Here is a 24,889-nt window from a genome sequence, read left to right as displayed (position 1 = left end):
TTTCCTCTGCTCTGGCTGTGGTTGGGATCAAGTCCTGGAGGGTCTTGCAGAGTCATTTCTGCCCTGTCCTGTCTGCAGAGTCCTGTCTCACAGGGCAGGGGAGGGAACAGGGAGAGCAGCTGGGCACAGTTCCATTACCAGGCTTTTCTTAACAAAACAACAACAACAGCAGGGAATCAGAGGGTTTGCCACTACAGAATGAACTGTTCTGAAGGTGAGATTTCCAGAGGTATGTCAGTGTCTGAATATGCAAATAATCAAATTAATCTACTCCTGGAAGTCTAGTCCACCTTGTTTTCATATTGAGTAGGACCCTAACTTGTTTTATGATGTGGTTTTAAAATATCCTGTACTTTCTAAGATAGACCACTCTGGATATACAGTTAGAAGAAGGCATCATTTTACTACATTATAGTGACAATATCTCACTGCCTTGTCTTCAAAACCAAGCCAGTTCCTTCCTGGCCCATTATTCATATATGTTTTATTTTCAGTTTCTTCTAATTTACTCTACCATATAGGCCAGATGGAGCATGAAGAAGAGATAAAGCAGCAATTTTTATGAGGTCCCTTCATGACAAAACTTACAACAGTATCACCTTGACAATATAAATCTATCTTCATGGACGTCTGGGCACACAACCCATAACAAACTTTATTTATACTTTAATCTTACTTTCTTTTTCATCCTATAAACAACAGCTGAAAATATACTGTGGAAATCAATTGACAGCAGCCGAATGAAAGGAAATTAATCAAGTGACCTAAAAATATTTTCTGTCTCTAGTTTACATCATGTAGGAGTTTTCAGTATTAGTTAGGAAGGTTCATGGCCAAGTTACAAGAGTCACACACAAATTTCATTTATTGAGAGGACACTGGTTGCCTCTCATTTTAAGAATATAGAAGTTGACTGCACTCAATTTTCAAAATCAAAATACTTCCCAAAACCTTTGGATTATCATTAATTAGATGCTTAGAAATCTAAACCAAGTTTGGAAATACAAGTCTATCTTCAGCACTCACAACAGCCTTATCTGAGATGATATGGGTTACTCCTAACTTGCAATCTTCAATATGATTTAATTTCAATTTATTTTGAGACACTAAGATTTCATACTGAGTACAGCACAAACTGATTCCAGACTGGTTTGTGTAAATGCAAAGTGAGTGCCATGACCACCACAGGCTTTCTTACCACACTCATCTGATAAACGCGATGGAGATCTCATTTTTATATACATTTAGAAGGTGAATTAGAAAAGTAAACATTCCTATAGCTACATTTTCCATAGCATACGTTGGGCTCAAAGATAAGAAGAAACTTGCTTTAAAAAAAATAGTACTTTGCTGAAGTCTGTCTTCTTTCATCCAAATGATACTTATCCTGCCTAGAATAAACAAGGCAACTCTTATCTCTTTAATAATAATTTTCTTGCAATATATGCTTAATAATAAGGCAAAATTACATACAGCCCAGCAGATAAAAGAAAAGGTCTGCAGATTGGATTTACACTATAATAGAAGTACCTCTCTGTATCAGCATGCTCTTTACCAAAAAGGCTTTCATCACTCCCATTGTGCTGATAAAGCAATTTTTAAAAAATGATAAATGGAAAACATTTAGGGAACTAAATACAGTGTCATATCTCTCTCCACTGCCAAAGGATATAAACCTTTACTTACCATTTAAAGTGGCTCAATTAAAATAAACAACAAAAAACTAGTGCATAAAATTACTTGACAAAGTTAACTTATTTGTCTATTTTTATGTGGATCCTAATTAGAGTTGCAACAGCTGCAAGTCTCAGTGTAATTGCAAGAGATTTCGGACAGACTGCGGACAGACTCTGAACAGACTCTGGACAGCTGCTCTGGAATCTGGGTGGTTCCTTGTGCTGTCTAAAGGCCTGAGGAGGACGGACCTGGGATCTGGGGTCTGGGGTCTGGGGTCTGGGTGGTTCCCTGTGCTGCCTAAAGGCCTAAGAAGGAGGAAGGGTCCTGGATGACCTTGGGAATCACGAGGGAGGTACCTGGTCCAGCTTCCAGTGGAATTCAGCGGGGCGGAAGGTGTCGGCCTGGTCGAAGTCCTTGCGCAGCAGAAACACGAGGCGGCAGTTATGCACGTAGAGCGCGTAGTGGTGCCGGTTCATCTCTGCAGGGGGACACACCTGGCTCAGCCATACACAGCCCTTGGTGTCTGGGAGCCTCACACCCTGGCAGCACCCAGCCATATCAGAGAAACCCCAAAGAACTGGGCTTTCTCATGGATTGGTATGACTCTTCTTCAATTATGCTGTATCAGCTTTGTTAAAGGAATCATCCTGTCCTAGCTAATAAATGAAATCCAAATGCATACTTTATCTAACTCGTTTCAGTGAAGAATTAGAACTGTTTCAATCTAAATAATGAAAATAAATTAAACATAATTTAGTTATGTTATCAGCCAATTCCTATGAAATCGCTAGCTGTGTTATCCCATTTGTGTTTGAAATTTAGGTAGTCACCAGGCCCCTCAATAAGCTCTTAAGTCAGCAATGTTTGGAGTGGCAACATCTGAGATTAGTTTTTTGTCAGACCAAATTAAATGAGGAGACATGACAACACTCTACTGCTGTTGATATCCCCTTTGCATAACATTTTTTCTATACACAAACTCACCTGTCTTGTCAGAGTTGCAGAGAATAGTCTCCTTCTCAGCTCTTAATCCAGGACTAGGTCCATGTTTCATCCACAGAGTGATGGTGAATTGATCAGTTAAATTTTTTGGGACTATTCCATCTGGGATTTTGGCTCCTTGCTTTCCATCAAATTGAAAAATCATGTCATTGCTATCCATGAGGAGCCCAGCTGTCCAGTTGGTTGTTATACTGGGAGATGGTAACAGGTCAATGGCACCTGAGGAAGCTCCTGCAAATCACATAATGAATAACACAATGAGAGACCAGTAAAAAAGCTGTGAAGATTAATACAGGCCAGAGTTCTGATTCACACTCTTTAGACTATTTTACTACCCAAATGGTCCTACTAGCCTCAGTGCCAAATCACTGAAACATTGTAAAATACCCACCATCATGAACCAGCAAGAGTTTTCTAGATTAAGCGTACTGCACAGAAAACTACAGAAAATAATGTATAGTTACCTTTCTCAGAAATGTTCATTATTTTCTGAAATTCATTCATGACATTTCTTCAGCTATTTCAAGATCTGCTAAATCAAAACAAATTTTTTGCATTTATGTTCCCTCCCTGACACCATGAACGTTTGTGGGGATGATGTGCTGTAACACACAGCACAGTGGAGATTAATGCAGGACAGGTCCCACGATGTCCAGCAGCCAGCTGTAGATATCCCAGTAATTCTGTGAGGAATGTCCATTCACAGCAGGGATTCACCCCAACCAGGTAATATGTCTCCAGTGCTGCTTTCTGGTACATATTTGATGGTTGGAGTTCCGTGTGTTGTTTAATGACAGACCAAGATGGAAAACACCGTGGTACCAAGATCTGATAAAATAGCACAGTTCTTCACAGCTCTGTGTTTGCTTACAGCTCAACAACTGCCAGGCACTATGAAAACCATGCAAGGAGCTACCCAGAGCATTTACCTACTGGTGAAAGACAGCCTGTAGCAGGAAATGTGATTCCAAGAGTAAAAAGCACAAACAATCTTTGTATTCCTGTTGCTGCTTTGTCAAGTAACAATATGGTGAGCAAACTGTGATGGCATGAAAAATCCCCTGCTAAGGTGTTCTGCCCTCCTTCACCATCCAAGAAGAGATAAAAAATCCCAAATCTCTGCAGGAGTGCAAAAAAATTTTAAGCCAAAAATGTATAGAATTGTTTCATACCGGCTTTTAAAAAATATATGTTATAGCAATGATTTGGAAATATTTACTTTATTCTGTAACTGAATGTCTTGGGTTCTTCAAAATTTACTACTGTAAAATGAGGCTATTTTGAAGTGATATTTTGAATACCAAACCCAACACCTATGTGTTCATAGTTTGAGAATGGAGACAAAGTGTATTTATTTTACAAACTGTAATTCTGGATAATACAGGACACTCCATTTGTGTAACCAGCACCAAGCTCAACAGGTTCTACTTTATCTGCCCATATTTGTATAGAGATGTATGGCTAAGTTTGGAATCTCATCTTATTACGTGTTTTAATGCTGCCCTGAGAAAATTCACTGGATTACATACTTGGGAGATTTGGCTGGAATAAATGCTTTTCCTATCCTAATAAATCCAGCCAGAGTCCCAGGCTGCTCAGCCATGTACAGAAACAGACCTGGAGCAATGCGAACAGGATCTCTCTGGAGGTGTTCCCAGAACAGCCTTATCATGGGATCAATGCTCTTCCAAAATGTAGTGTCTGATGCCCTTTTCTCCCAAAATGCTTCCAGAACAATGCAGGAACTGCTGCATGAAGCTCAGTTTTGGGCTAAGACCCCTAAGTCACCTCTTGCATATAAAAGTACTTATTTTCACAAGTGATTTATGCAGTTGGCCCCACCTTCTCTCCCAGTCCTGCACATTTGTGCTCCAAACTTTGTGCCAGGATAAGCACACAGTGATGCTTCTCGCTGAGCTGGACCAGACTGCTGGCTTAGCTGGAAAGAAATGATCCAAATAACACCCAGCTCAAACTGTTCTTTGTGATCAGATCAACAACTTTCTGTGGGCCTCTTGCAATGCTACGCCACCCAGGATAATGGAGAGAGAGCAGGATCGTGGCTGGAGCAGGGCCTTGAGGTTGATAGTGTTTCCCTGTCTTAGTTTTCCATCAGCCACATGTGAGAATTAGCAATCACATTATTTTCTTTTATCTACATTTAGAGGGAAAGGATACAACACCAGAGCCATCTTTCCACTACATTTTAGGCTCCTTAACCTATGTTTATTTTAGTGTGATTTTTTGTGGTATGTTTTTGCCAAATGGTGTCTTTTAGACAGTATGTATTTTTATTACTGTCAGGTAACAAGGTGAAAGAAAATGCTTTGAGGCACAACACTAATAATTCCTTGACTTTAAAATGACTGAAGCATAATTTAACCATCTAAGCTGCCCACCTTGACCGTCCAAAGGAGTGCAAATCTCTGGGTTATTGAAAAGCAGTCTTGTACCTTCCATCATATAAATAATGAATTTTAATTCACCCTCCTTAACACCTGTCTTCTCCAGATTTCCAACAGATAAATGAAGAAGTAACCACAGTATTTGTAAACTGTATCTTTGCTTATACAGAGAGAGCCTTGCATTGTACATGGTGCAGAATTGTCTGAGGGCTCAGTTCTGCACTCTCTGCAATCACATGCTTCACTGTATAAAACAAATTAGGGTTTTCATCCTTTTCAAAGGATTTTATCATCCAACCATTAGTTACAATAAGGTAATTTCTGGGAGAAAAATTATTTCCAGAAATAATTTAAGCTGCTTTCATAAGACTTCTCTCTACATTAAGGATGGTAATAAATACTAAATAGCAAAGTGCAGGCCAGGCTAAATGCAATTCTCATGTAAAGCACATTGTCACTTACAGCCTTTTCATCAAAGTCCTGTTACAAGTTTCTACTATGTCTGCTCTCTATGAAGATATGGAAAACCTGGACCAAAAGAAAAATTCTTTCAGCAGTGAAATTTTCCCCCTATTTACATACACTCTTACACTCTTACTTGTTTTCTCAAGTGTTTTCCACTCTCTTCTTTCACGCATGTGGTGAGCCAGAGCTGAAGTTCAGCAGGGATGTCTGTCCACTGTTCAGAGTTGCCTGCAGCCACCACAATGACCCCAGCAGACCCGAGAGATGCCTGTAATTCTCTTTTCTACTCCAGTGTCAGCAGGTGAGGCAGTCAAGCAACACTGCAAATGAGCGCCTTACTGTTTGTACAACCTTCTCCAACTACGGACTTTTACACCAGCTGAAGGTACCTCCTTTCAGCCCTACACTTGAAATGATAATATGGTTGGATATAGCTGCTATCATCGTTTGATTTCAACGTAATAATTTTGTGGTTTAGGTCTTGTTCATAGTGGTCTGCACAGAGTGACTGTGCCATTTGCAGTTCAGGTCTGTAACAGCACAAAGCAAAGTTCTTTTGGCTGCCAATACAGCTTCTTAGAGGAGTTAAAAGTATTTGACTTTAGCTATTATATAAATATTATTTCTATATAATTATTATATAATATTTATATAATGTATATATTTAGCTATTATATAAATATTTAACATATTTATTTTTATTACAATTTTAGTATTTTATGAAATCAAGCCTTGCTCTGCCTCTCAGATTTAATATCATTACCATGATTAAGATGCATATTGGGGCAGATAGATTTTCATTTGCTCTTCTAGAGCCCAGCCAGTTGGATAAAGACATAGAATCAAAGTCATGACTGTTTCTGTGATCTTAACTAAGCAATTTTGAAGTTACAAACATTCAGATTTGATGACAATGCTACTTACTCCCACTCACCTTTACCCCCCTTTCTTCATCTCCACTGATAACTGATAATTGCAACTGTCAACCATTTTCCCTGGAAATTGCTTCTCCGTTTTTAATATTATAGTAACACTGGCTGAAATTTTTCATTTACAAAAATTATTTCCTAAAGGTTAGTGTATTGATCCTAACATACCTGCAGCACTGCTGGATGGTTATCAGAGCAAAGGCAAGCCCTACACCAGAGCACCCAGAACCAAAATCCACGCATTGAAATGGAAAAAACTGCACAATTGCTATTGTAGCTCAGACAGAAACCAGGCAAAGAGAAAGAGAAGATGAGAATTCATGTCTGCACCATCGGGGCTTTAGAGGAGGACTCTAAAGACAGGATATTAGAGCAGGAGAGACATCTGATCTCAAAAGATGAAGGGATTATTGCATGGCCATTGCTTTGCTAGATACAGAATCTTAAAGTTTGAAAAAAATACAGCAGTATCTTCAAGTATTTAACCTGCCTTTCAAAACCGACTTCTGCATTTTACACAAAGTTATCAAAAAGCACAAAAAAGGAGAAAAAAATTAGGAAATATTTATCCACCAGGTCAGCTCTTATCTGAAGTTCATGTTTCTTAAATATTTTTGCCCAGAATATTATTTTACTTTTTGTTTGTTTGTAGTCTGGCACAGCACTGAGCAGCAGAACAGAAAACTGAGTCAGGGGGACTGAAACACAACAGAGAGATTCAATTCCCTTCAAATCCTATGGTCTTCCTGTGATGGCAAATCTACACTGGAAATCTCACTACACTGTCACACCACTATTTGTAGCAGAGGGAAGAAAGAAGGAGAAAGAGATGGAATGAGGAAGAAGGAAAAATTGAGAGGGGAACCAGAGCAGAAGAGAAAAAAAATTAAAAGAAGGCAGGGAGAAAGTATGAAGTAGAGTGAAAACAAATGGAAAAGAAGGATGGAACAGCTGTCAAATATCATCACTCTCTCTATTTTCATTACTACAATCCAAAGTGAGCCAGCTGACCTAAATTCAAATCCTGCATGCTTACAGATCACAAGGAGCTGGTGTCTTGTTTGCAAAAACATTATTATGTCAACTGAAATCCATATTCATACCACATAATTTCTGCAGAGATTTTTCAGAGTAGGTTTCACGATCACAGCCCTTCCCGATGTAATTGGTCTGCAGTTCAATGGTGGTGTGGATTGAGGACACTGGTCCATCACATGTTTCTAGGTGGATGCTGGGAAACAAGGGTATGCTGCCAGAGCCAGGCCTGTATTCAATCCGTTTGTTCCAGTCTGGAAAAACAAACAAATCAAAAACCAAGATCCAATGGTGAGTAAAAAAGCATAGGGAGTTATATAATTTCAAATCACATTGTTCTGAAAGGACACTAAGGCAAAAATAAGAGTCTCTGAAATTGGCATCAATAAGCTACTGTCCTAAAAAAAATTGGATTTTGGCCCTGTTTTTCTAAGAATGTCAGGCTCACTTAAGTAACACCATTGCTGGTTGAGTCACACAAGCAGGGGCTACACACATCTCCTGACAAGAAGTGCTAATTGGTGTCAGTCTGGAGCTGCAGTGCCCACGTTCCGTGACAGACTACAAGTTGACTCTGCAGGGAGGAGGTTGTCGGCTGCACCCAATTTGGTCAGATTTCACAGTGCTGTGATAAGAACAAATACCTCCAAAGACCAGGCTACACATGTCACTCTAATATAACATCGCTGTAGTGCCACTTCTTGTCTTTGAACATCTTCCTAATTTTGTGAAGCACTGATGACAGGAAGTTCCAGCTGAAAGGATGACTCCTGCTTCCAGCCAGATATGACTAATCTGTGTTTATGCAGATGCCTCACAACATTTAAACAATCCCCTGCCTCAGGCAGCCACCTGTTTGTGCCACACATACCCCCTGTGCTGCTCAACTGAAGCATTTTAATGTGTGAAATCCAATTAATTATGGTGTTTGCAACACGCTTCAGAGAAAACCCAAAAAAGCAGCAGTAATTACAAACATGTATTTTAGCTGTCTTTACAGCTCATATTTTCATCAAGTCACAGAATGGTTGGAGTTGGAAGGGATCCTCAAAGCTCACTTACTCCATCCCCCTGCCGTGGGCAGGGACACCTGCCACTAAACCAGGTTCCTCAAAGTCCCATCCAACCTGATCTCAGGCTGAGGGATAGGGCATCCACAGCTTCTCTGGGCAACCTGTGCCATGCCTCAGCATCCTTATAGGAAAAATAAAAATCATATATCCAATCTAAATCCAACTTAATGCTGTTGCCTCTTGTTCTATCACTACAGGCCTCAGTAAAATCTTTCTATCCATCTTTCTTATAAAGTCTCCTTCAAGCACTGAAAGGCCTTGGCAAGATCTCCATGGAGCCTTCTCCACACTGAACAACCCCAACTCCCAGTCTGTCCTTAAAGGACAGATGCTCCAGCCTTCTGGCCATGTTCATGGCTCTTCCCCTCATTGCTTTAACAAGTTCAAATCTTTCTAGGTAAAAGAAGACTTCAAAAATTGAAAAGTTCTAGGTCTTGGCAGTCAACAAATCCCTGAAAGCAAATGGACAGAGGCTCGTTCTAAATATCAGTGGAAGGGAAAACTAATAGTGGATACAAATATGTATGTATGCATTTAGTAGGTCAAGGAGTTTGTCTTCTTCAACAGATCTCATTTCAGAAAGCTTAAAAATGGTCCTTTTTCTCAGGTCTTAAACTGCATTAAATTAAACATTTACAAGAAATTCTGAACATCCATGCAAACACTTTGAAGTGTGAGGAAGTCATTAGTCCAGAGTCCAGGCAACGATGCTACAACCACTGCTTTGCATTTCAGAATTCCCGATCTTCTTACTGACATAACCCAATTGGTTTTTACTAAAATCTTTAGGACTAGTACATCATGACTAAGACAACCATGACTGCCTGTACACATATAGCTGAGTTACTATTTCAGTTGTAATTTTCATGTAATTCACTCCATTTGTTCCATATTAAGCTAGACTTGATATTGCATAATTTCTTTTCAATTGTTGGTTTAAACAGTTCGATTAGAATTTCAAGTACCATCTATGGGACATCATTACAATAATAGGTTTTTGTTCCCTCTCCATTGCAGAAATTTGAGGTTAACAGTTTTCCAATAGAACAAGAGCAGATAATTCTTTGAGGTACTTCAGGTAAAAATAAAGTAATTTGCTAGTTTTATTGAAACTAATAATATATGAATTATTGATCTTTATAATCTCTTATTCACCAGTTCAGGCATTGTATTCCTCTACCCCAAAAGAAAAGTAAAGTCTCATATATGTCTGGAACCTTTCTGACTATTTCAGCAGTTTTCAGCCACATTTTCATTTCTCAGCTATACCAAATGGACCAGTACTCATGCAAAATATTCATTAGTGGATGTGAGATGTGACTGAATTATAAACTACAAGGTGCCTGAAGCTGCACACTCACCTCCAGCTACACAAGGAGTGTCCTATAAAACTCACATCATATAAAATGCCACTGCTCACGAGGAAGAATGATGGGAGGCCTCTGTTTCTGCCACAAGAACTGGAAGAGGTATTTTGTTTCATGCTTGTTTTCAGCTTGGCAGAAGTTAGAATTTGTACCCAGAGATCATAAACCCTGCACCTCCCTAAACCACTCACATTTATCTCAGTTCTAAATTTAAAACGTCAACTAGACTTGAACCAGTGTCTTTGTGCTTTGGTCTACTGCATCACCCCAGACCAATCCTCATCCTAAACTGCACCAGCACTTCCTTCACTGACGTAGTGCAGATTTAGGAATTCTACCAAGTCCCTCTCCATGCCAAAGGCATTCCATTGCATGAGGGCAATACTGGTGGAGCTTACAATCCTATGATGGCAGAACCGCCCCTAAAGGCAGCCACAGCTCTGATAAAAAACAACTGGCTTATTTCCATAGAACCTGCCCCCCAAGCACTTAGCTCCCAGAGCTGTGAAGCTGAGGCCAGCACCCTCTGCATCTTACCACCAATGCAGGCAGCAACGCTGGGAAGTGCCCAGAGCTGGAACAAGCAACAATAAGCGGTAGTAACAGTATGACGAAATTATTGTGACAATAACTGTAGCAGGCACAAGGCCTGCAAGGCCTTGGCGATCAGAAGCCTGAGAGCTAGGAAATGCCAAAGTCAGCATGACTAAGGCTTTAGAAGCCCCTCTCTTCCGCCTTTCGGGCCCTGTTTATCTCCCTGCATATCCATAGGTCACTTTTCCCCTGACCCTTACTATTGGACAGTTTTCAAAACCCCTGTAGGGTATAAAAACCCCTAACTCTGCCCTGTTCAGGAGAGGAGAGCTGTCACTGGACCCTTCGTGGAGACCCCAATAAAAGAACCCTGCGGAACCCATACAGCGCTTCTCCCTCTCTCTCTGCGTCTGCTGCGCGGCACATAAGGCGACAGCACCAGGCAAGCTGAAAGAGCTGAAATCACTAAAGAGCTGACTGCAAATCACTATAGCTTGCCTGGGTTGCCTGAGCCCCCCCGCTGAGCTATCCTGGCCGGCTGGCATTCCCCGCTGGGCTTCTGCCCTGAGGGTAATAGCCCCACCATAAATAACCCAAGTCCTTAATTTAATTTTGAATGGTGTGAATATCATTATTTTGCTTTGTCTCAGAATAAAATCCCACATTGGACTTACTCAAAAGATCAGCACATTCCCTTCAAGAATATGGTGGCACTTTTTCATTTCCTCTGGAGTGACTCACAGGAAAAGTCTTACGTAACATGAGTCTGAAAATACCTCTGAATTTAGGTATTTTCTAGATATGTTCAGTACGTAACCCCACCTGAACTGGCAGGCTGCACTTAGATTAACTAAACCCAACCAACACCTGTCCTGCTTTGACACAAATCTGACCCAAGTCCTGCTACAACACCACGTTACATGGCAAGCTTAGGAAAGTACATGCTGTCAGGGTAGAAGACTGATCCCAGGGGGGAAGTCTGAATAAAACTAGCACTGTTTAGTCCTGCAGCCACTGCTTTGATTTTATCATTCAGCAGGCTTTTGCTTGCTTGCCACTTGTAGCATAAATCTGCTCCAGACAATGTAAGACAGCCCCAGCTGGGTTATCCCTACAATCAGAGTGTAAGTATCACCATGTCAAGCTTGTGGTTCAGATTTCATCAATTATAAAGCAACTATGTAAACATGCATCTTAATCACTGAGATACTCAAATGATCCCAAGATCAAAATGGATCAAACTTCAGTAACATTTTGAGCCTTTAAAAGTAAATCCCAATGCACTAAACAAATTTTCCTTTTAACAGCAGATGGATAATGTAAAGACATTCCTTGATCTCTAAACTTAAGGTTTTCTGTACTGTCTTTGTGGTCCATACTTTATATTTTAATTAATTTCTAATGCTAGATGACACTGAGGGATTTAATCTGTTTTTTTTACCTTGAAGGAAATCATGCAGAAGAGGTATGATGTGGTTCATGTCTCCTACATGTGTGTGGTCATAAATTTTGATTCCATTTCACGGTGTTAAAAATGATGGTGATGTAATTAAAGATAATTGTAACACAATGAAATAGAAAACTTCTCTCCTGTTGCACTGAAGATATGCATCTTGGCAGATAAAATTTATGTGGTGCCATTAGTAAGTCTCTGCAGCATCCCTACATAATTGCTGGAACAGAAGGTTCCCAGAGCAGTGTAATTGGTATCTCTTCTGTTTCCTCTGCACCATTCACACATCTGTGCTGTTTATGTAGGCTAGAGACTTGGCTAAAGGTTACTCTGGTGCTGTTTTTATATGAAATAAGATGAGTGACTTGTTAAGGAAATGATAATCGGGTCTGACTCAGTTAAAGGGTTTCCACAGCAAAGAGAAAACTCAAACTAATGTCCAGAGCTCTGCTGGTTTGCTAAGAGATTCAAGTGCACATCTCAAAGCATAAACAAACATTCATATACACCTTTTCCTTGTGCAACATGTTGATAGTTTTAAAAAAACAAACAAAAAAAGAGACAGAAATTTGTGCTTAGTACAAGACAGTGGAAAGGCTGGTGCTGCAGAAGCTGGTGAACCCAATGGAGTAACAGTTGTGTCTGACCTACTGACACTGAATATTCCATCATGCAATAAAGTTCCCAGATCTGATGGTGCCTAATTATGTAAAACAAACATATAAGAATCTAAAAACCATGAAATGGCATGGCTTAAGCTATTTGAATCATGTATTTCCCACAGTGTCAGAGGCCCAAGGGCACTAATAAACCCTAATGAACCTCCACAAGCTTCACTTGGGGCCTCTATTTGCCCTGTATGGGCCTGGAGTTTCATTTAAGCTCAGCCCCATCAGACTGGGCTGCAGGTGTTGGTCTGTCTCAGCCACAGCATCTCTGAATCCAGGAGCCATCCCAGCGCATGCTGCTCTGGCTTGACAGAGCCTCAGGACTGTGGACTGGCCCAGTGGCCTGATCCCAACCCTCATCCATGGGTCCCTCATCCATGGATCCCTGTCATGGTTTGCAGCTAGCTTGTAGCTGCCAAATAAATTTGGTCACATCAGACCTTCAGCCTTGGCCAGCCTAGATGTAAAGCAGATCCTCAGATGAGGCAGGGATAGGTTAGATTCAAACCTACACTGGTACGTCACCTATCATGTTCCATCCTAAGCAGACATCTCACTGGTCAGGAGCTGGGCTGTGTGGGGGTCAGAGCAATCAGCAGCTGAGCCCGGGGTGTTTCGAACCCCCAGGTTGAACTATATGAACTAGGTTTGAACAATAAAGCTCGTGGTTGTTGCGTGAAGCTCTGAGGTGTTTGTGTCATTCCTGTCTCCGACCATAGCCCCTCACATAACAGATCCCCTTCCTGGGACCTGCCTCCTCCCCGGTGGCGGGTGGGTCTGGCATCTTGGCTGAGCCAGGCCCCCTTCTCTGTGTCTGCCCTGCTCTCCTCAGCAGGGTCAGGGCTTGGCCCTGGGTGATGAATACATCACTCCACCCTGCCAGCTCTGTTACTACATTCGGTTCTCTGCTTGCTTTCCTTAGGGAAATAACCTTCTTGCCAGGTTTGAGTTGGTCACAGGCTTCTAATGTCTCTGCTCAAGAGTCTGCAAAGTACTTCTGAGATTCTCAAAGACAGACTCTGAAACACTGCCTGGAATAGTTACCCAAATCAATGAATTGATGAGTATCATAACTCTTGTGGAAAGCCTTAAATTTTTCAGCCCAGGGTCTAAAAATATGTGGCACTGTTTACATGCAGAGAAAAAAAAAAATCATAAGGAAAAGCTTCAAACCTAAATAAACCTAACTGGATACCCCGCAGTGTTTTAACTTTTGTGCAGAGGAAATGTTAATGCTGTCAGCTGCATCTCAGAGATAAGAAATTTCTCAATGAAATTATAATTGCCCCAGTAAAGCTCAGGAGGATCTTGCAGTGAAAATTCAAAAAATAAATGACTAGTTTTGTCGTTGCAAATACAGAAATGTGAACAAAGGAGTTATCTTCCGCAGAGTTATATGGAAATAAAAATCTAGTTAAATAGGTCTAAAATGAATGGAGGTTTTGTATCACTTGAGATGGAAAAGACTAGCTTCAGTATTTCAGTCCTCACAGATAAGCAGAACAGCCTGCAGAGAGGGCAATAATGGGTTACTCTGCAAATGTGAAGCTCACGGTACACAGGGAACTAACTGGTAATGATCCCTGTGAGTCTGCCTTGGGAGTGCTATTTGATATTTCCATTTGCAGTCTTGGCACAAGACCAGGACCGTATTAGTTACTGCTGCCAGTGAAGGGAAAGGAAGGCAGTGACACACTAGAAGTCAGTCTAGAAAGAAGATAGATTTCCTAAACACAGAATAAGATGACCTTGAGAGCTGGTGTTACAGAAATAGTGCTTAGTAATGATACAAAGTGCTCAGGAAGTTCAGCAAACTTCTGAGAAATCACTGAAAAACAACAAATGGAAAAAGAGCTGATTTCATTAAGACAAGAAACCATTTCCACGGGCCACCAGTCTGATACTGCCAGGCGAAAGCAAGGCAGTCCTGGAATATCTAAAGCACTGTTTTCAGAAAGAGGCCATGGTAAAAAGAAACATAGGAGAACGAGGAGTGCTCAGGGAAGTTGTCTTTAACTGTAATGCAGACAGAACTTACTAAAGAGAGCACATCTGAAAAATTGGATTGGAACAGGTAAGACTGCTTTCTCTGAGTATGTCTGGTAGTCAAAGCAAAGTAAAAATTACATAGATACAGGTAAAAAAAAACCAAACAAATAAGAACTTATGTAAATTTTAAGCTCAAAACTTGGTAGTACTCAGGAATTTAGTTAATTTTCAAATGTCTGCAGTGGTTATTTAGAGTGGGTATTTTACTAAAATGGTGCCATTCAAGTTAACAGCTGAATGTAAGTATTTCATCCTGATTACCCTGGTTGAAGGATGTGTGGCTAATGCATGCACAGCAGTGCCAAGCCTAGACTGGCATAAAGACTCCCTGCTTCACAATAAATTTCATTTATAAAAATATAGGTGAATATCTTACGGCTGAAACAACACAAGGATGGTGTTTTGAGCTGCTAGGTGTGTGCACAAGAGTAATGCAAATTGATTTATGTTCAGTGCAGAAATTACTTGGTCCTTTTAAACTGCTTGGAAGACTGAGAATATTACTCTCATCAGCAAGGTTTCTGCACTTGACCAGCCTCCTCCAAATAATCAATTGCCTCAGTAATCATATTCCTTCTTGTTAAAAGCATTGGCAAAATGAAAGCCAATATGGTTTTGGTTTTTTGGTAAGTGATCTTACTAGAAAGTCCCCATGAAAACCATTCTGAAGTCACTCAGCAGCTACTGCAAACAACATCTCTGAGGAATGTTGACTCAGAAGTAATGTCAGATCACTCTGCTACTGAAATGGAAGGTCATGCCCTTCTTTATACAAAAGAAGGCTTTTATTTCAGGAGGAAAAGCAAGGTGTTCTGACTGCATATGGCCTCTGAATGCTTATTCAGCCTTAAAGAGGTGCTAGGAATGTGCCTTTAGGTAGTAGCAAGGGCCTAGGTCACCTTAGTGAGCCCAACATGCCTTAGGAAGGAAATTATATGCACTATCTTTGGTACACTAACAACCTTTTTAGAATATTTTTATAATCTATTGGGTGAATAAACAAATAGAAGCTTTTATTTCAAAACTATTTTTAAGCCAACACTATGTAAACGTAATTGAATTTTTCAGGACTATCTGTTTTAAGATGAATTTTTAAAGAACTTCAATCTTATTCTCTTTCTTGGGTAGCTGGGTGTGGATGCATATGGGTACAGACCTTGGAAGATAAATGCAAGAATTCTTTTCAGACTGGTAAAACACTTGAGGCTGGATGCTCAAGTGAAATCCTGTTTTCTATTTGGAATCCTTACTGTCTGTTCCACTGCAGGTTAGCCACCATTGCCTGTGCAAGGCCATATGAAATTTGGCATGGAAAAAGTCTCCTTTCATGAAGGGAAACAATGTGACTTTGAGTTTTGGGCTGTTTTCTTTGCTCCACACTCCCCAGGAACACAGCCAGTCTTCCCTGTTGTGAGCTCTCTGACAATTTCCCAGGGTATTCAGTTGGTTGCTTCAGAGATTTTTTTCTTCTAAGAACTATTTTCTGTCTGAAATCAATTGCATTTTAGGAAGCAACCTCACTTGTGGTTTAATTGTCAATAACTGAGCAGACCTCTGACAGTCTTAAAACATATTTTTCAAGTTTTTTGGTCCATGATCCTGCCTTTTTTTTTTTTTTGAGATTAGACTCTTTTTCTCCCCACACAGTACATTCTCTCCCACAGAGAGCCGCTTGGTACAGGAATAATTGTTTTCAATTTTTTGCTATCTTGCATCTTTCAGCACATTGGGTTATATTTAATTTCCACTTGTAATCCCACTATGGGGGGACAATAACAGTTTCGTGAAAACTGTTCCTGAAAGTAACAGAAATGTGACAAAATATTAGAATATCATAAATAAGCTAAAGGAAACCTGGTCTACATTACAGGACTTTGTCTAACTTCTCCTCATGCTATTTTATTAAAATACTTTATGGATATTTAGTACTGGGATGCCACAAGTCTGTCCACCCTGCTTTGAATAAGGAAGATATAACTTTACAGAAATCAGTATTTGAGACATCAAAACAACAGCAGTGAAAGGAACCCCACTGAAAGTGAATACCCTGGAAGAAGTGTAGTGTGAGATTTGTGCCCACACAACTGAGACCTGGTAGAGCCCTTCGTCTGCAGATTGAGCCATTATGATGTCAGGAGTACTGTCATCATCCAGCTTTTCTTGGTAATGCAGTCCTTTACCTACCTGGCAGGGCATGCTCATTCCACTGTTTGGAAATCGTGGACATGAAAAGACAGCTGGCATGAAGAGATTTTGTAGCACAGCTCTAGAAGTCACTTGACAAAACTCACTCATGAGAATTTCTAATTAAAATAACTGATTAGGAAGTAATTCAGCCCATTGATTTACATTTTTAGCTTGCTCAGTATATGAAAAACACTCCAGAGTGGTCTGCTCAGAAAGCAGATGCCAGCTTGGGTCAAGTTTGTTTCTAGAGTAGCCTCTGAATAGAGAGGAGGTTTTTTTTCTGAAAATGTCTGTGTGGGAATCTGGCCGCTGGTGTATTAATGCCCATCATCAGAGAGCAGGGAAGCAGCTCCTGGATTAATGAAGACTTCAATGCTGTTAGCCCAAGGAAATATTGATTAAAGGAAAGCACCTTGGTTTGTGGAGCCTTATTTGCTCTGCCACACATCAGTCACATGCTGTTGGCCTCAAGAAACAAGAATAATTTTGAATTGTTTCTCATCAGCCTGTTCTTCCCTGTCCCAGCCCTGCACAGTGGAGGTTATCTGAAGAGCATCTACACTGAAGTTGGCTGCAGTAAAATTTTTAATACCGAAGTTGCATTAGACTACTCCAATCTCTACTCATTATAGTTACACAAACAAGTGCAAAACATTTCAAATTACAAAAGCCATTAAGTTTTAGGAACCAAGAGCCAATGCTATAAATTGAAAATCTGAGTATTTATTTGTTCAGGATAACACTGAAGAACAAGAAAAGAAGTCACATATTTTAGCAACATCTCTATTATAACCAAAGACTCCGAATATTCCTCTTTTCTGTCAAAAACCTCCCATTATTTTACTTCCTGATGTCATCCATTCTTTACAAATATAGTATTATTTCAAAGAAGATGGAGCAAACCTGCTGGCTGCCCCTTTGTGGGGAGGTCACAGAGCAAGAGACACAGGGAAGAAAGAACACTATAAATATCTTCCATTTCTAGTCTCCAGATATCCTCTTTAACTACTAGAAATACTCTTGGAAAGTTTTGCTTATTTGATCTTATTTTTTTTCCCTAGAAACAGCTGATTTTTACTGGATCAAACTGGCAAACACTGTCACCTATGTGAATTTCTCCACCTTTAAAAATAAACAGGTATAAAAAAATCTCTTTAAGAGAAATGTATAAATTTCTGGAATGTTTATTTTGTAGCTTATTTTCAAGTTACAATTAATGAATTAATAATAATTAAACACTGAAGCCCTATCTACCCAATTGTTTACTTAAAGACCTTCTACCCTGAGTAGGATACATCCCCTTGCATTTTGTGCTCCTTGACCTGGGGATGTGCCACAGAGGTGAAGAGTCATGTGTCTGACAGATGGAAAGGTACAAATAACATGAACAAAGCATCAAAAAAACTCCCCAAACCCCAAAAAACCTGTTTGAGGTTGTTCCTTTTCCTTTTTTTGGCTGCCTAGTGTCTAAACCCACCTGATGGAACCAGTAACAACCATAACAACCACATGAACTGTGAAATAATACTGGGCAATAGAAATACACCATTATCACCTTTGCAACACATATTCAACAAATAAAATATCTGAATTTAAAAAAAATATAGAAATGAAAAAATATTCATCCATTACACCCATTTTAATACAAATCTCAAGCTAATTTGGAGATACTTAATTTATCTGAGATAACTCCATAAAATGGAAACAGAACATTTCTCCAGTGTAAAGAGACCATAATAAGTTTATAGAATAAATCATTTGAACAGTAATATCAGTTAGAAAATGTGGAAATAGTTCATAGGTATTGTGGTTTTTTCCAACAAAAATGTTCTTTAAATACTTGGGTACTAGTACATCCCAAAAAACTGAAACGTGGCTCTGCTCCAAGTGAGGGCTGTGGAAATGGAATCCTGCTATTGCAAACATTACATTACTAGCTCCTCTAGACCAGAGCTTTTCATTTCCCAAAGAAAGCCTTTTTTTCTTCTAAATGTCAACCTGCAAATTTACCTTTAAGTACAACAGCCAAACTGATTTTATCCTTCTCAAACATTATGTTTAAAAATTACAGTTATGGAGGTCAAGTTAGTCCTGAATGACACCTGCATAACGTGGTCACATCCAGTTTGTTTGTTTGTTTGTAATCCAGCCCTCATTTCCATCTTAATTTCTAATAATTAGTGGCATGTCTATCTTCCCTGTACATTGTCAGCTGCAGTTTTCTCCATTCCAGACAGGGTACAGATCCTTACAGCCTCTTTAGAAAATCAAATTGATTCCTACAAAAATGTCTCAATATCAAGACAGGAAGCAGCTTTAAAGATGCTTTTCACTCCCACTGAGGGTGCCTTGGCTCCTGCATGCCACAAAAGCCAATCCTGAACCTTGAACAAGATAACCTGAACAATTACAGGCATTTCTCACACGGCAGAAATACCTTGCCATGGTGGCTTCAAAAAGACTCTTTTAAGGAATAGTAGGACAATGGCAAAACAGCATCATTTTTTAAAACATTCCAGAACATTCTCATAAGATAACTTAGACTCATAAGATAACTCATTGGAGTAGAAATTTATCTTCTTTTTGTCTGGTCTGCTCTTTGTTCTGCCTAGAGAAGAAGCATGGCAAATGTAAGAAAAGATGGGATTATCATCCACTTTGTTAGCAGGCTTGGAATGAGGCAGAAGAAATAGCAGCAGTTTTCCACACCAGTGCAACAAGCATTCTACTTTCCTTACTGCAAGGTAGAAGGAAAACACCAAAGGAAAGATATTTGAATAAAGAATTAAAATAGAAAAGCTACTCAACGTTACCTTGCCAGCCTGGTTTGCACACAGGTTTGACATTAACTCGTACCAAGACATCTTCTGTTGCATGCTTTTGCCCACAGTCAAAAGCTGTGACCATTATGTCATACTGGTGCTGTTTATCATAGCTCAGTTTCTCGGTGTTCCTGATGTTACCTAGAGGTTCAACACAAGAAAACATTCAGAGATTCATTCTTGGCTGAGCATCCACAGACTGCAACATTTGGGTTGTGGTTCATCAAGTGCTTTGTGACTTTGAGCTCTTTGAAGCACACAGGATATGCAGAAGCAGGACGTTCTGAGGAATAGGAAGGATTTTCTTTCAACGCAGCAGAGAAATAAGAAGCTTGTAGGAAAATATAAGATGGGAGTGGTATAATGTGGGCATGGCTCTTTCAGAAAACATCTGCTCAACAACAATTTCTAAAGTAAGATGGTAAAAGTAATTAGCAGTTACATCTTGACACGAGCTATGAGCACCCTCCTTTTCCACATTTGCCACAATAGCAACTTTAACGGCCACGTTCCTGAGATCCACTACTGAACCCAAGTATCTTCCCGTTTTCTCAAAAGCTATTACTCTGTAGGCGAGAGACATTTTAAAAGTAGGAAAAGCCCTAGAATCACCTCCTGCATTACAGTGTTTTAGCAGTATTTGATAGGACAGCACAGAGTTATCACATGCAAAATAAAACCCAGCAACAACAGAGTTTATCTGCTGAATCTGACACCCATATAAAGGTAACAAATTACCTGCTTTAGAAACAAAGGCATCAGAACTTTCAGAAGAAAAGGGAAAGATCTTTGAATAGTTCCTGGAGGACTGGGACAGTACCATGCAAAACATATGGGCTTTCTATTAACAAATTCCGCATTTTAATTCTGTCCATTTCCACTGAAGTTTACTTTTTGCACAAGTTGAAACTTCATCCTGTTTAATTAATTTCATGCTTTTGCTCAGGGCTGTTTGTTTTACCATCTCTTTGAATGAGGATTTTTGTTCTAGAATTCAAAGAACAAACTTTGCAGCAGTGCTACCCGTAACATCTGCTTGCAAGCAAGGATCAGCAAAATCCAGTTGTTTGTGCTAAATTTGAAATGGGCAGCCCCCCATATCCTGGAATTTAGTCAGATGCAGGGAACTGGTCCCTACAGGTGCTGGCCAAAGTCTCTTTTGTTAGGCACAAAACATTAGGTTTGGTTTGAGCATTTGGGTTCATTATCTTTTTTCTTTTCACTCAAGTGAGTGAGAGACAGGAGAAAGCAGACAAATGCAGCTTCTTAAAAGAAGTCTTTCGCTAAAGCTCCATTAATTTGACAAGTGAAGACTTTTAGCAGGTGTATTTCTGCTTCACACTCCTTATCTTGTCAGAGCCCACCACTTTGCTTTTTACTACTACTACATTAAAGCCAGCTTTAGGAGTTTATTGAAATGGATGCAAAACTTTCCAGGTCAGGCCTGAAGAAAGGCTGTTTGCATTTATCACCACCTTCAGGTTCAACACCTGTAGTTTAAATAGACCCTTGCATCTGCAGTTATAAGTCAGGCCCAATACCCCATTTACTGCTGAGTCTGAGTCTCTCCCACTCCCTTTGTGAGCAGGGCACACAGGAGGACAAGCCCTTCTCATATTTTAATGTCATGAATGGAATGAGCTGCTGAAGGCTGATGTGGACACAGGGCAGTGTCCCACAGACTCTGAGGTTTTCTCTCTGGGGTATCTCATGTTGCCAGGCATCTTAGGCCTGCCATGGGCACAGCTCCTTGCTCTCCACGAGAACTGCAACAATCACATCAACTACTGCATTGAGTTTTGAGTTAGTGATTGACTAAACAATCTAATCACCCATTTTACTATCTTGAGTTGCCTAATAGTGGCTGCCTAAGAGGATTTAATGAAAAACTGTCACTGTATGTGTATACTAAATTACTGACTTTACATCTGCTCTGTTCTTCTGTCCTTTCTGCATTATAGTATTTCGTACATGAATCTTTATATTTCCTATTTGGTTCTTCTTGGTATTATTTTAGTCTGTGATCAGCAAAGACAATTCTCAAGAAACCAAAACTGTCCAAATTTCCATTAGCAGGCTGCTAAAATTCGTGTGGCACATTCACTGTCCTACAGGATTTATAAATCATTACAACATATTTACATTTCATTAAGTCTGTCTTCCAAGATCTGTATTTCATTATGGCCATTTCAAATTTGGACTACAAAGATTCTGACTCTTAGGTGTTGTTCTGGAAGGTCATTTGGATGACTTGCAGATGTTATCCAATAGTTTGTTGATTTCCTAATATTTTTTTCCTCTTACCTCTGATGTTTTATGATTCTTTGGGTTTTAATAATTAAATCAATACAATTAAAAAGCAGACACAGAAAGAAAGCACTATAAACACAGACTAACTAAAGTTTTAGAGATAATAGAGTCTGAAAGTTTCTGTTTACATCTCACCCATACACAAAAAGATAATTAAAAACATTAAAAAGAGAAAATTTTAATGGACAAGTAAGTACATTTCTATACAATTCAAAATTAGGTCATACATTTTGTATTCAGTCTTCCTAAATATCTGCTTTTCCTGGAAATGCCCAGAGCTATAACCAGTTTTCAAACAACAAAAAGCAGATCAGTGACTAAAGGAATATAAAATGACCTTCCTAAGGACACAGACATTTACACCTCTGTTTCTTCAAGGTCAGTTTTAGGGATAGATGGATATGGACATCCCTCTTTTATGGCTTTTCCACCTTACTTTGGAGCAGACACAAGAATGGGGAAAAAGTTGACTGATTTAGTATTGCAATTCCCTCCTAAATTCCACAGTTACTAAATCAATTGATCTTCTTGTCAAAAGGTATAATTTTTAAATTATAATGGAAGTATTCTGTCATTTAATAAATATATAAATATCAAATGCAGATGCTCAGCTATAAAGTTTGGCTTGACTTTTCTGGCAATGTGAAGTGTGTGCAGCTCCTACCACAGCTCTGGGTGCTCTAAAGGGGGATCTTGTGAGGTTCTGTCCTGTCTAGGATTTGTAACCTGATAAAATCTGTATGGACTGGACAGGTCCCTGTCTCATCTTCACACTGAACAGTTTGAACATGGATTTGTGAAGTGCTCCCCAGAGCTGGGTGGCAAATAAGAATACCCCCCATTTTTAAGATGAGTCTAGGTCAGAGCTGTGACAGAATTTGTATTTATACCTGAGTTCCCAGATCATCTGACCATAATCCCTGGCAAATAAAGCACAAGGTATGTGAATAGAAATGGGTTTTGCTGGCATTCTGACAGATTTGTGCATTGTGGTTTAATTTTTCTGTCACCTGAAAATAGCCTACACAATATTGCTGCAGTAACTGACTTGATTTTGATTCTCTGCTAACGATAATATTAGATTAATCTGCATGCAATACTACTTTAAAACATATTACATCTTTTATCTTTAATCACAGATCTTTGCACTGTGCATAGATGTCGGAACCCAGGATATCCCTCTGGGTGCCCTGGATGGCTCAAGATCCTGGCAGGGGTTTGGAGACCCTGGCAGGAAGCCAAAGACACTTGGGAATTTGATCTCAACCCATGGAGCAAATAACCAACTTTATATGAAGAACTACAAGTCACAAAAGTTTAAGAAGAATAATAGTAGCTGTCTCGGGATGAAAAGTGGAATTTTGAAGATTTTTATTATAGGGGTCTAGGAGGCAAGATGGAGGGATTTGGGCGTTGTCCTGTTCTTCTTCCTTCTTCTTCCTAGCCTCCATCTTCTCAGTAATGGTGGCACTTTGGGATTGGCGTAAAGTAGAAAGTCACTGTCTAACATAGGTGATAGGTATTGGAACATAACTGTAAATATCGAATATGTAGCTTATAGGCATCTCATACATCTATTTTAACCACCCTACTGGGAACAAAAATGGGCAGGTTTCCAAAGAATTTGCACCACAGAAAGTTTCTATCAGCTGCCATAGAGAGACATTCTCCACAGTGAAATGTGTTGGAACTAAGCAACATATTTTTGTCACAAAATAAAAGTATAGTCATCTATTCAAACTTTGTCTCTAATCTCAGTGGGTTTAAGCAATTACCATTATCTTTAAAAATTGCAAATTAGACTGCAATTACTGTTGGTTTTGGCAGCACTGTTCTTTTAGTGAACAAATAGATCAAAAATATTAATTGAACTCATGACCAAGAAACTGCAAGTATTACAACCTTATACCAATTATTCACTGCAGGCTTTAAAGTCACATTTAAATCAATGATTTTCTCATTGCCTTTGCTGAAAAGCAGGTCCCAGCCACATGAGGACAAAGATGTAACCAAGGACTCCTGACATTTCCTATACTTTTGATCATATCTCTGACTGTAAAAAGACATGAGCACTCCTGAGGCAGTTGCTCTGTGTGATGGGAGCTGAAAAGGCATGAGTAGTAGAAATAACTGCTGTGTATCTGTGTATCACACCAATTTCAGGGTATTCTCTGTCCTTTGTACCTGCCACAAACCCTGCAGGAAACTGCGAGACAACGTGTGACTTCTCTAAGTACCCACCCTTCACACAGACAAGTCATGTGGAGCCTTGGAAAAAAATGGATTCAGAGACATAGAGAACTTTCTTTTATGACAACATGGGAAATCTCACAGTTAGAAAAAAAAACATGAAGAGGAAAATCTTCTAGGGAATTGCTTCCAAATATGTCCTTCCAAATGCCCACTTGCTGTAAAATATCCTTTGTGCAGTTCTCTGGATTCTCAAGAATCCTCAGGGTTACTGTGCCAGCTGCCCTTATTTACTCAAACACAAACATATTTCTCATGATCGCACTTCCCATACCATACGCTTGCTTCCCAGTGTGTGATAACAAGATGGAATTTGCCCCAAAGTCATTAAAATTTATTGATGTAACATGTTATTTTCTTCTGATGTTCATCTATGCATTGTGCAAGAACTGAACAAATTCAGATGAATAATTTTTGAACAGGTAAAGAGTTTTTATAAAACATCCCAACATGAAAATGACTGTTTAGAGAAAACAGTAGCTCCATGCATGCTTTCAATTTACAATTTGGCCAAAAATCAGATTTAACTTCCAAACTGTACTCTCCTCCTACAAACATGGATTAAATGTTTCTGCTAGGAGAGATAAATCAGAGCATTGCTGGGTATGCTCACAGGGTGTTTCCTCAGGGGAGGCTATTTTGTATCATCTGAAGCATGCAGAG

General features: G+C 39.6%; 1 protein-coding gene and 1 long non-coding RNA gene across 8 annotated transcripts in view; one reads left to right on the top strand and one right to left on the bottom strand.

The window, feature by feature from the left end:
- The window catches only part of CLSTN2 (calsyntenin 2), a 418,740-nt gene that overhangs the window by 66,964 nt on the left and 326,887 nt on the right, over positions 1-24,889 (bottom strand). For all 7 annotated transcript variants that reach the window (XM_064384805.1, XM_064384804.1, XM_064384803.1 and 4 more), the window contains 4 exons: positions 19,658-19,807; positions 7,582-7,767; positions 2,662-2,910; positions 2,034-2,155 (listed from right to left, as the gene is read on the bottom strand). In XM_064384805.1, coding sequence (XP_064240875.1) covers positions 2,034-2,155; positions 2,662-2,910; positions 7,582-7,767; positions 19,658-19,807 — 707 coding nt within the window. The remainder of the gene's footprint in view (positions 1-2,033; positions 2,156-2,661; positions 2,911-7,581; positions 7,768-19,657; positions 19,808-24,889) is intronic.
- Positions 14,405-23,716, top strand: LOC135278249 (uncharacterized). The gene is made up of 3 exons (XR_010345790.1): positions 14,405-14,682; positions 17,906-17,982; positions 23,116-23,716. It is a non-coding gene; the product is annotated as an uncharacterized LOC135278249 (long non-coding RNA).

The sequence above is a fragment of the Passer domesticus genome, chromosome 11 (genome assembly GCF_036417665.1).
Source record: "Passer domesticus isolate bPasDom1 chromosome 11, bPasDom1.hap1, whole genome shotgun sequence".
NCBI classification, from domain to species: domain Eukaryota; kingdom Metazoa; phylum Chordata; class Aves; order Passeriformes; family Passeridae; genus Passer; species Passer domesticus.
Note: the sequence above shows the minus strand (reverse complement) of the source record. Positions and strands in the feature narration are given on the sequence as shown.